The sequence below is a fragment of the Balaenoptera borealis genome (assembly GCF_965194805.1).
Source record: "Balaenoptera borealis genome assembly, chromosome: 10".
NCBI lineage: Eukaryota > Metazoa > Chordata > Mammalia > Artiodactyla > Balaenopteridae > Balaenoptera > Balaenoptera borealis.
In genome coordinates, this window is record NC_138874.1 from 109100963 (window position 1) to 109113500 (window position 12538).

Sequence of the window (12538 nt, forward strand, 5' to 3'; positions counted from 1 at the left end):
CTATCTCGGCCTTCCGTAAGGGCTAGGGGGCGGGACAAGGGAGTGTGTGTGGGCGGGGCTCTGGCTCCACCCGCCCCCAGGCATTGGTGTGCGGCCCGGAGGCCGGCCACAGCCGCCTCTCGGGATCCTTGACGGCGCTCGTCCTGGGGCGCAGATGGAGGGAGCCATGGTTCGGCTGCTGCGCGGCGGCGCGCTGGTGAGTGCGCTCGCAGCGGGCGTCTTGGGGGCCCCGGATGACCTTGGCCTCGGCAGCGGGGTCTTCCCCTGATGGGACTGGGGCGCTCGGTCCACGTCCCGGGCCCGCGCTTCCCTCCCTCCGCCGGGTCTCTCTCAGACCCCTCACCGCGGGCCGGCCCCGACCCTGACCTCTCTCCAGGCCTCTAGCCGAGCCGGCCTTAGTTTCTGTAAGGAGGACTGGGAGTGGCAGCTGGTGAGAAGGGGGCTAGGGGCTGGTCTAGAAGCTTCTTTGACGGAGCAATCACCTTGCATGGAGCCGGAGAGACGCAGCTGCAAGGTATCTTTTGCAGGCCATTGGGTCCTGAAAGCTACCGAGTCTTGAATCTTTCGAGGCATTTTGTAGAGATGTCATTTCGCTGATGTCGCTTTTCCGCAATGGTTACATTTCACCGCCCAACTCTTCCCCGAAAAGATTGTTGAAATATGAGCACAGTCTCATTCTGTGCAGTGTTCGCTCGTCCTCCTTTCCTCCGCCCTGCTCCAAAGTTAGGAAGGGACCTCGGACTTGGTCGGAGTTACCGGCCAGAAAGACAGTTTCCTCTGCCCCTCATCTCACAGCTGGGACATTACATCTTGCATGGTTAGGCTCACCGTAGCACTGGGGAACCCTTTCCTGTCTCACTTCTTAGAACTTGAACTGAAACCTGCCTCCCGGGAATATCCAGTTGTACCTAATTATGCTCTCCGGACCTGCAAAAACTGTTGATTCTTGCACAGCTCTTGGCGTCGGGTTCTCATTACACTGAACATTCAGCCTTTCATCTTATGGCATGCTTTCCAGAACCGTCACACATTTGAATACATTCCCCTTTATTGGTACACTTTATGGGAATTTTCCCACTGCTGGTTGTTTGCTTTTTATATTTATTTGCATTTCTCTTTGATGAGTTAAAGGCTCTTTGCTGTTTTAGTCTGATGCCCAGCGGCAAGGTTCTTTTTGTTTCATTAGAGATAATTAATTTAGAGATAATTAATGTTGTTTGACTCTTTTACAGGCTTGGGGTATTAAGGAAATTAGTAAAATCATATTAGTGTTTTGTTGCAAAGAAATACGTTTTTATGATTACTGTTTAATACTATTTTATAACTGTTGTGTAATAGTTTAGCAAAGAACGTTCCCCGTATTTCACAATTTGAGTCCTTCTTGTTCTAGAGCCAGCATTTATTGACCACATACTGTGTGGCAGGCATGTGCTCGGTGCCCCACCTGTATCATCTCATTTAATTCTCACAACCATTCTAAAAAGTGGTTTAATCTTTCAGACACAGAGGCTCACGCTGAAAAAGATTAAGTGACTTGCTCAAAGTCACTCAACTAGAAAGTGTTAAAGGTGGTGTTCTAACTCTGGTCTGTTTCTAAATTTCACATTCATGCACTCCTGCCTCCCCTTCCTCAGAGATATCAAAGACCTGTTGTTTGGAATTTTAGGTTTTATTGTGGCTTTCAGTCTTGCTTAGCTTTTAGAGCTCTTTTGCATAGGTTAGCAAATGTGATTGATGGCATGTTGCCTGTAGCATAGTGGTTTAGAACATGAGTTCTGCAGGCTAATTGCTTAGGTGTGAACCCAGGCTGTCACTTCCTACTAGTATAATAATGGGCAGCTTACTTAACCACTTTGGGTCTTAGTTTCTTGATCTGTAAAATGGGGAGAATAATAGTACATATACCATGGGGTCGTTGTGAAGATTAAATTAATTCATATGTAGGTATGAATCACTTAAAATAGTGCCTAGCATAGAGTCAGCTGTCATTAAACGTTAGCTTATTATTGCCATGCATGAGATATTGCCAGTGCTAAATAAATAGCTTGGACAGGTATGCTTACAGGAGGTGGGGCTTGAACTGAGCGTCAAAAGAAGGGATGTCTTAGGTTTAGGTAAAGCCGCAGAGGAATGAAGATGCCAGGCTAAGGGTTGTATAAGCAAAGGTGTAGAGGTAGGAGTATACTCTGCTTGTTTGAGGAATAATTATGCCAGGATAGCTGATGTGATACGTTTGCAGAGGGTTGGAATGAATTCAGCTGGCAAGACCCTATCATGTTCAGGGGTTAGGTCCGTACTTGTTCTTATAACAGTGCGTGTAGCCCAAACAGGGTTGCCCACAGTCACGCATAACAGACCTTTTGTTTACTAAAACACAATCATTTATAATGTTATTACTCATCAGTACAGAAATGACAGTGTTTCTTTATAATTTGTTTACCATCCTTCTTTCTCTCTGGTGCCAGGAAGACTAACCATAAAGATCTTATCTGGCAGCTGTAAGATTCTCTCTCCTTTCTCTCAGGATCCTCGAATACTCACCCTATCTTGGGCTCCATTTGTCTTGATTCCTTTTTTCCTAAGTGCTAGACCAGGGTTTCTCAATTTTGGCACTATTGACATTTGAGGCCAAATAATTCTCAATTGTGGGAGGCTGTCCTGTGCATTGTAGGATGTTTAGCACCCCGGAGTTGTGACAACCAAAGGCAAAATTGCCCCTGATTGAGTACCGCTGGTGTAGACCTGTACTATTGTGTGCTCCAGAAGGGTGGGAAGAAGGGACCATTCTCCTTACAACCTGGTAAAAAACTCTCAACCTATTTGCTGTACCCAGTTTGTGGACTATACAAATTGATCTTCAAGATTCCAACAGGAGTGGTTGAGATTCTGAGGTGCTGTTTGCCAAAGAGTTTTACAAGCTAAATGGTCAGTAGCTTGCAGAAGGAACTCAAAAGCACAGATACCACTTAGACCCATTTCAAAAGTTCACCTGTGGTGTAATGAGGCCCTCAGCTAGGGCAATACCACTGACGGTTAGCGAGGGAGATACATTAGTAAAGAAAGACTTGAGAAGAGTTGATAATTACCTTGAGATGGAGGAATTCGATGGACTCCACATTTTCTAAATGGAGTGGCTAAGTGATGGGCAAAGATTGGGATGTCTGGAGGAAACGTAGTTTAGGGGGAACAGAAGGAAAATTAATTAATTCTCTTTTACACTTTAAAAAGTGTCAGTAACATGTACCCCTGGAGAGTTTTGGAAGCTGGGCAGGAGGAGGATCTGGAGACCAGCAGAAAAATAAGAGCTAGAGAAGTAGGAGACAGGCAAAGCCACAGATGAGTGATGGGGCATCTGAGGGAATGAAAGCACAAGAGGGTACAAGTCTGAACCTTTGGAGTACATTACAGACCATTCTGGGTAAATGTTGAAGAAAGGCAAAGCAAAAGGAGAATAAATGTAGGATATCAGAGGAGGCTTTGTGACAAACATGCTTTATTCAGAATTGGAGCAAAAGAAGGAGAAGGATATTTCAGTCCTTTCTTAAGAGCAAAAGTACAAGCAGAGTTTGTGCCGTGTAAAGGAAACAACCCAAGGAAAGCAGAGGCAAGTGTTTTTTGAGAAGTTCAAAATACAGCCCCCTAACCCAGGGTCACTTTATGGAGATACGGATTGAAAACTGAGGCAGCGTGTGAACTTGGTCCATTGAGGCATGAAGAACAGCTTGAGGTTCTAGGGCTCCCTTGACTCAGTTTGGTATTCACCTGGGGGCACTGGAATACGCCACACCTGGTCTGGAACTCTGCTACCAGCCTGGTTTCCCTGAAAAGGAGGGTGGCTCAAAGAAATTCCCAGTACCTGGTAAGGTATTGGACCCAAGTTAATTGCACAATTAAAAAAAAAAAAAGTTCATTAATAATCCCATCTTTTAAGATTCCTTTGGAAATGAAGAGAAGTTAGTCTCTGGTTTCGTTTTTGTACACTGGTAGTTTGGGAAAGAGAACTTGCTGACTTGGCTAAGGTCACACGGAAGGCAAACAGGTCTCCTTTATGCTGGTTCCTGGCACTGTGCCCTGTCTTGGTTTATGTAGCCCACTCCTGAGGCAGTCTACTATTCTTCTAGAAGGTGGTGATATTGTTAGGAACTACTAGTGGCTGGAATGAGGAGCCTGAGACTAATGGAAGGGAAAGGTTACCTGTTTAGTAGTTTTCGAGAACACCTGAGAACAGAAGCTACTGTTTCGGGAGAAAGGAAGCAGGGATTAGAGAGATTCTGGTGCCAAAGTTTTGGCTCGGGCATATGAAAACAGAAACGATCAACCTTTTTTGGGGGGGGGGGGCTGCGTTGGGTCTTCGTTGCTGCACGCGGGCTTTCTCTAGTTGCAGCGAGCGGGGGCTACTCTTGGTTGCGGTGCACGATCTTATTGCGGTGGCTTCTCTTGTTGCGGAGCACGGGCTCTAGGCACGTGGGCTTCAGTAGTTGTGGCTCGCGGGCTGTAGAGCACAGGCTCAGTAGTTGTGGTGCACAGGCTTAGTTGCTCCGCGTCATATGGGATCTTCTGGACCAGGGCTTGAACCCGTGTCCCCTGAATTGGCAGGCGGATTCTTAACCACTGCGTCACCAGGGAAGTCCCAGGATCAACTTTTAAAATCTAAAGTCAGGTATGCAGTACTTAAGTCAGATCTTAAAATGGACATCCCAGGTTTAGTCAGAATTCAGTAAAGTTTTGCTTAGTAGAAGACTGGGAGTCCCTGAACTATTAGGGCATAGAGAAATAAGCATTGTGTAATTTACTGAACAAAAGAACATATAAACCCTGAAGGATAAAACAGCATTAATAAGTATAGGGGAGGAAAACTGTTCCCCTTTTCCCTTCTAGGTTCTTTAGCTGGTCTAATAATTAAATTGGCATGACAGATTAACAGGAGAAAAACAAATTTTGTACTTAAAGGAGCCCATAAAAAATAGAGACTCAAAGAAGTGACCAAAACCTGCAGCTTTTATGCTCTTTAGACAAAGAAACAGTACATTTGTGAAGAATTGACAAGAAAAAGAGGTTTGGGCTTGGGGTAGCTAATTAGTGAAGAAGTAACAAGCTTTGTTTATACAGCCTTTTCTGCCCTCAATTCCTTGTCTCTGGTGATGAGGATGCCTTCTACCCTCCTGGTACAGGGAGAGTACCTTTCACAGGGGAGATTATTTCCTGTTTTCAGGGGGGACAGAGGAGGTCAGTATCCTTCTTGCACTGCTATTTCTTAAGTATCTTTAATTCAAAACGATCAGTGTAGGGACTTCCCTGGTGGCGCAGTGTTTAAGAATCCGCCTGCCAATGCAGGGGACTCGGGTTCGAGCCCTGGTCCAGGAAGATCCCACGTGCCACGGAGCAACTAAGCCCATGCGCCACAGCTACCAAAGCCTGCGTGCCTAGAGCCCGTGCTCTGCAACAAGAGAAACCACCACAATGAGAAGCCCTCACAACTGCAATGAAGAGTAGCCCCCGCTCGCTGCAACTAGAGAGAAAGCCCGCTCACAGCAACGAAGACCCAATGCAGCCAAAAATAAATAATTAATTAATTTAAAAAAATGATCAGTGTGCCAAAGTAGCATATTTAGGGGTGGCATATTCTGCTCCCCTTTATAGGCAAATCCTCATCACACCTCCTCCTCCTCCTCATTCTTTGCTATAAGGGAAATTTGCTTCGGCATGACTCTGCCTATCTCAGCACCTAAGGCAGTAGGAGAAAGTGTGCCAGTGTAGTTCTGACATCTACTGATTACACAATGAGCCATAGCTGTCAAATCTAAGTTCTGTATTAAATATTGGCCTATTGCAGAACTGTTTATATGCAATGTTAACCCTTACATCCACGGAGCATAAAAACATCAGAAAATCACTGTTCTCATTTTGCTTAGGTTAATTACCCTAAAGCAGTAACAAGCAATGAGCATAATTAAGCACATTGGTGTTTAATCTCGTATTTATTATATAAAAACTTGGCATGAAGGACCTTTTTTCTACTACTACTTCCTTTTTGGAATACCTCCTAAATATATGTCTTTTAAACAACCAGTACACAGTATTTGGCATAAGAAATAAAATGTTTAAGTATTCATTAATTCTTCTAAATCATTGATATAATTCTCATAAGCCATACCAATTCCTATAATTTTAAAGCTACAACATTTGGTTTCTCTAATTTTAAAGGAATTTAATTTACTTTTTTGGGTGTGGGGGAGGAGTGATACAATTCTTTAAAACTATTTATTTTCAGTAGATAATTGTAGAATCTCATGCAGTTATAAGAACTAATACAAAGAGATCCTGCACACCCTTTATCCAGTTTGCCCCAAATGTAACATCGTACAAAACTATAGTACAGTATCACAACCAGGAAATTGACATTGATGCAAACCATCAATCTTTTTCAGGTATCTCCAGTTTTACACATAAATTTATACACTTAGTTCTGTGCGGTTTTATCACATGTATGCACCACTACAGTCAAACTACAGGACAGTTCCGTCAGCACAAGTAGCCCTTGTTTCACCCTTTTATAACTACACGACAGCCCTACTCCGCCACCCCACCTGTTTCTAACCCTTGATAACCACTGATCTATTCCCCACCTGTATAATGGTATCATTTCAAGATTATTAGGTAAATGGAATCATGTATTTGTAACCTTTTGGAATTGGCTTTTTACATTCAACATAATTATTATGACATTCAAACAAGTTGTTGCCTGAATCATACTTGGTTCCTTTTTATTGCTGAGTAGTATTCCATTGTAAAGGAGGGGAAAACTTCTACTCTCTTGGGTTTAGTGTGTGGAGCCTGCAAATTAAACTGACAAGACAGATTAACCCAAGGAAAAGGTTTACTTGATATGCATAGGGAAGTCAACAAAAGAAGTAGCTTCATTAAATAAAGTTAAAGGTTTATATACTTAGTAGGGAAATGGGAGGGGGGAGAAATTGATTCTATGGGAAAAACAAATAGGGTTCTTTAGGAAAGACCTAACAGATTTTTGAACAGATAGGAGGTAAGAAAGTTGATAACAGTGTTTAAGTATGACTGGTCTTTTCCATAAAACCCCCCAAAAGGGGATTTACAGTAGCCTCATTTCCCAGTCATTGCTCCTTTTAGTCAGATAAGAAGACTTTTTTCTGCATCTGTTGAATCTCAAATGTCTTCGGCTTGGAATAATCTTTATTGGAATCTGAGGTTCCATGTGGGTCCCCATACCATGATAGGGACATGCCATGGTTGCTTAACCATTCACCTATTGAAAGACATCCAGATTGTTTCCAGTTTTTGACTATTGTGAATAAAGCTGCTATGAACATTTGTGTGCAGGTTTTTATTTGAACTTAAGCTTTCATTTCTCTAGGATAATACCCAAGAGTACAATTACTGGGTCATATGATAACTGCATTTTTTTTAAAAATAAATTTATTTATTTATTTATTTATTGGCTGTGTTGGGTCTTCGTTTCTGTGCGAGGGCTTTCTCTAGTTGCTGCGAGCGGGGGTCACTCTTCATCGTGGTGCGCGGGCCTCTCACTATCGCTGCGGAGCACAGGCTCCAGATGCGCAGGCTCAGTAGTTGTGGCTCACGGGCCCAGTTGCTCCGCGGCATGTGGGATCTTCCCAGACCAGGGCTCAAACCCGTGTCCCCTGCATTGGCAGGCAGATTCTCAACCACTGCGCCACCAGGGAAGCCCTAATAACTGCATTTTTGTAGGAAACCACGAAACTGTTTTGCAACATGACCCCCTACCATTTTACATTCCTATCAGCAGTGTATGAAAGATCCAGTTTCTCCTCATCCTTGCCGGCAGTTGGCATTGTCAGTAATTTTTTTATTTTAGCCATTCTGATAGGTGTGTAATTATATCTCACTGTGTTAATTTAATTTTAAAATATTCTTTAGTTTCCAGCAACTTGGAGAATGGTTATTTAAGCTAAAGATCCTTCTTTGAGTATCTTATTGTTAAAACAACAAAATTCAGCTGAATAAATTTTAAAGATTTTATTGGCTTTATTCCACAGTTCATGAATTGGGCAGCATTCCATCTAGTAAACAGAAGGAAGCTCCAAAGAGCTATACAAAATAAAAGACTTATAGGCAGGAGTGGGTGGGACTAGGAAGTTGCTAGCAGAGAGATGATTGCGGCAAAGTCACCTTCCTTTAGGGGACGGCAGGGTCTGTCAAGCAGATGACCTCACTAGTGCCGACCAGGTAATTCCAGATTGACTGGTCTAAGAGTCCACTCCTGGGAGGAGTTGAAACTAATTAATTTAGGTATTAAGTCTGGTTTGGTGATATGGGCTTAGCACAAGTGATTTCATTTGGGGCCTGTTGTCTTTTTTTTTAACATTTCACATTTAATTATAACGTAATATTATTTTACCTTTTCTTGATCTGTAAAGTTGCTTCATTGTAAGAGGACATTAAAAATACCATCAAAATGTGCTTACCAAGAGTGAGCACTCTAATTATCTAGCTCTGGAATCATCATATGAGCTTTTTGGACTTCTTAAGTCAAAAACGACTTAGAAGAAAAATTTTGTTCATGCATCTGTTATCTTTAGCCTATATAAAAACTCAGATTAAATGTAAAAATAGAGTGCATAAAATTCTAAAAATAAACGGTTAAATCCCTTTATTAGAGTAAGGAAGTCATCCTAATTTAAAGCTGGAGGCCATCAAAGAAAGGTTAATAATTTTGACAACATAAACATCAAAACCTTTTGCATGACAAAACAAACTATATACGCAAAATCAAAAGACAAATGACAAAGTGGTTGAAAAAAATTTGCAACTCCTCTGTCAACTTAAAGAAAAATGCACAACATGAGAGTTGTGAGTTCAGGGACTTACTGAGGACTAAACCTGGGAGATAGCCTCTCAGTAAGTAGCTCAAAACAAACTGCCAAAAAGGTAGGGGAGGAGCCAGCATATATACGAAGGTTTCAGCTGGGAAAGACATGCAGTCAAACATACATCTTGATAAAAGACTAATACTAATCACAAGGAACAAATATCTCAAGTTAATGATTTTAGTGCTTTTTTTTAATGCACAGGAAGAATCTGGGGTCATTGAAATTCTTCCTGAGATAATATATCCATCTAGGGACCCTTTTGTAGAAAGCACAGAGTGCTTCATTGAGCCTGCAGGTTTAAAAAAAAGTCTGAATTATGTTTAGGGTGCACTCTTGGTGGGAGACTACAGTGGGTTGTGACTTTACCCTCGTATAACTGGATGATGAGGGAAGCTCTTTGTGTTTTGCTCACACCTGTCACCAAAGAGCTAATTTCCTTAATTTATATTGAGCTCCTAGAAATCAATAGGAAAAAAAAAGAAAAACTGAATAGGATAATGAGCACAGGACATGAATAAACAAAAACAGAATTAGAAATGGTTCTTAAATGTATGCAAAGGGGTGCGAACTCGTAAATGAAAGACAGCTATAAGAACACTTTGTGATACAATGTTTTTTCACCTATGAGATGGATGCAGAAATCAAAAAATTGGCCTACAAGCTGTTTTGGCAAGATTCTAGGGAAACAGGCACCATTATATATTTGCTAGTGGGCATGAGAATGGTTTAACTGCTACGAAGGACAATTAGAGAAAATTTGTCAGTATTTTGAATTTATTTTTAACATTGACAGATTTCCCTTTTCTAGCTTGTGCTACAGATGTGAAATAATGTACATCAAAAGTTATTCATTGCAGCATTTTTTTTAGAAACTTTTTACTATGCATTATGTAATTAGATTCATAGAAAGTTGCATAAATACAAATAGTAGAGAGAGGTCCCCCCTATCCATCACTCAGATTCTCCCATGGTTGTATCTCAGTAGTACAGTTATTGAAACCAGGAAATTGATATTATTGTAATGCCAAGGAAATGATAGCCCACCAAAGTGGCATGAAGATTACTCTAAACCTAAAACATTTGACCATTCAGCAGCCACAAGAAAGAAACATTATCTAAATTTAAACAAAGCCTCCTGAAAGTACATCTGTAGATATAAAGAAACTGTCTTTTCTCCTATAAATCATTTATTGTCAGTCATTTCCTATCCCCCCACCCAACCTCTACCATTAGAACCTAAGGCAATAGAGAAGTTTTCTTCCCAAGAAATGTGTACATATAGTTCTATGGTATTTTATGACCTGTAGATTTGTGTAACCAAGTCCACAATCAAGATACAGATTGACATTCACAACAAAGAGCTCCCTTGTTACAGCATTATTTATAATAACAAAGGGAATTGTGTTACATGTTAGAAACATCTCCAGAATATATTGCTACACGGGGAAATAAATAAATAAATAAATAAATAAAAGGACCAGAATATGGTACATAGTATGCTCTCTTAGAAGGACCAGGAGGAAAATAAGCAACTATATTTCTACTTGCTTATGTTTGTATATGAAGAATACCAGAAGGATACATAAGAATCTCCCCTATCCCCTGTGGAGGATGTTGAAAGTGGGCTGGATGGGAAATAGGGCAACAGCTTTTTTGAACGTAGTTACCTGTTCAAAAAGTTTTAAGTAAGACAACTGGGGGCATGGTGGAGGGGGAGCAGGGAAGGCGCAGTCGTGGATCATTTACCTTGGACAACAAGCGAATACTTTGGCTTTTGAAAGTTATAAGGGGTGGACATGAGTCAAGCATGTAAACACAGATTCCAGCTCATGCTACATATGAGAGTCACCTGTCAACTGAAAAAATGCACAACGTAAAAGATGAGAATTCTGTTTTATTCATCGGACATTCTGAGGACTTCAAGCTGGGGAGACAGCCTCTCATCACTCTGAGGGACTGCTCCAAAGAGGTAAGGGACGAGCCAAGATATATAGGGATTTTTGCAACAAAGACCGGGTGGTAGGAACATCAAAAGATTGCTGATAATTAAAAGAAAACCAGACATCTCAAGTTAATGAATTTATCACTTTTCTATGTATGGAAAGATGCAAGAGTTTTGGGCACACTGAAATCATTCCTTTGATATGCGCCTCAGCTATCTGGGGCCAGTATCCTGTGCTCTCTGCTCCTGAGTTTCCTCAGGGCTCACCACCGATGGAGTGGCTGTAATGTGATGGCTTGATGGCTGCAACATCCTTTGTTTACTGATTTGGCAGGCAACTTTTTTTTTTTTTTTCACTCACACACCTCAGGGAGCATTTTAGAAATGCAGAAGCCCAGGCTTCATCCTGAGTCTGTTAGAGCAGAGTCCAAATTGGTGGGGCTGAAATCTTTTACTCTAAGCTCCCCCAGGTGATCTGGGTATGTAGCCAAGAGTGGCACCCCTGATTTAAATCTCAGGGGGACTTGTTTCAAAGACACTAACAGAGTCATTGGTAAAAGTTCCCAGGATAAACTAGTTTCTTTAGTTTAATTATGTATAACTATATTTTGCAGTTAGGTTCTTAAGAAGTCCATAAAATTGTTCTGTAGTGTGATGCTGAACATATTATTTAAGACCTACAGCTAGCATTTTTAAAAACAAGCCTACTTTGAAAGCCCAAAGAATACGTGGTTCAGGTATTTATTCATTTTAAAACATCTTAACATCAAAATTTTTATTATTAAATATTTCTCATAACACAGGTAAGTGTGGGAAATGATATAACTGGCACCCATTTCCACACAACGTGCTTTTGCTGTCTTTTTTTTTTTAAGAAATAAAACAATTCTGACATAAACCCTGCACTTCCACCCTCTCCACAGAAGTAACTTGTAACCGGGGCCCAGCAGTGAGGCCAGTTTTGGATCACAGGACCGGAGATCAGACAAAAGGTAGCTGATCTCACTCAGTTTATTGCACACAATTAGCACACAACACGAGTTAGTCGAAGTAGGGAAACTAGGCGAGGGGATAACAAGCCCTCCCGGGAGACGTCCGGAAAGGAGATGTCTCGGCATGAGTGGCAGTCCCGGTCCAGCGGCGGGTGTGGAGACAAGCATGGAGGCAAAGTCGCCTTCTCCAGCAGGGCCTTCTGGCAGCGTCCATCTGCAACAGCCCAGCAGCGAGGAGTCGGGTCCTCCAACCAAGAGCCTTCAAGTCATCTCAGTGTTCTTTCTAAGGAGTCGGCCAGTAGGTGTCATGGTCACGGTGCCCAAGGGGTCTTGTCTCCAGCAGTTGCTCCTTCTGTTTCAGTGATGTCTTTCCTCAGGCTTTACCAGACAAATTCCTCAACACTCTTAATTTATCACACTAAGACGTTGGGACTCCACATTTTCTGCCATGACTCAATCTTGACTTACTGAACATACCTCAACTCCTGTGAGGTTCACACAAGGTGAGTGGGAATCCTAACACAAGAGAAATCACAACATAACGACACTCCTGAGGCTGATGTGTATGCTTCCTGTTTATGTTTTTAGACTACATCTGTGTATCAATGAGAATATATACTAGCATTTGGTGTGTTTTTAAAGTGTACATAAATGCTGTCTCCCTGAATAAATCCTTTTGCAAATTACTTTTTGTGCTTAATATATATATATATATATTT

The 12538-nt window shown here is 41.7% G+C and overlaps 1 protein-coding gene across 3 annotated transcripts in view; it reads left to right on the forward strand.

The window, feature by feature from the left end:
- The first annotated feature begins 40 nt into the window (after window positions 1-40).
- The window catches only part of ACADSB (acyl-CoA dehydrogenase short/branched chain), a 38534-nt gene continuing 26036 nt past the window's right edge, over window positions 41-12538 (forward strand). For 2 of the 3 annotated variants that reach the window (XM_082406990.1, XM_082406991.1), the window contains exon 1: window positions 41-196. In XM_082406990.1, coding sequence (XP_082263116.1) covers window positions 155-196 — 42 coding nt within the window. In that variant the 5' untranslated portion in view covers window positions 41-154. The remainder of the gene's footprint in view (window positions 197-12538) is intronic. The other variant, XM_082406992.1, reaches the window with a different exon arrangement.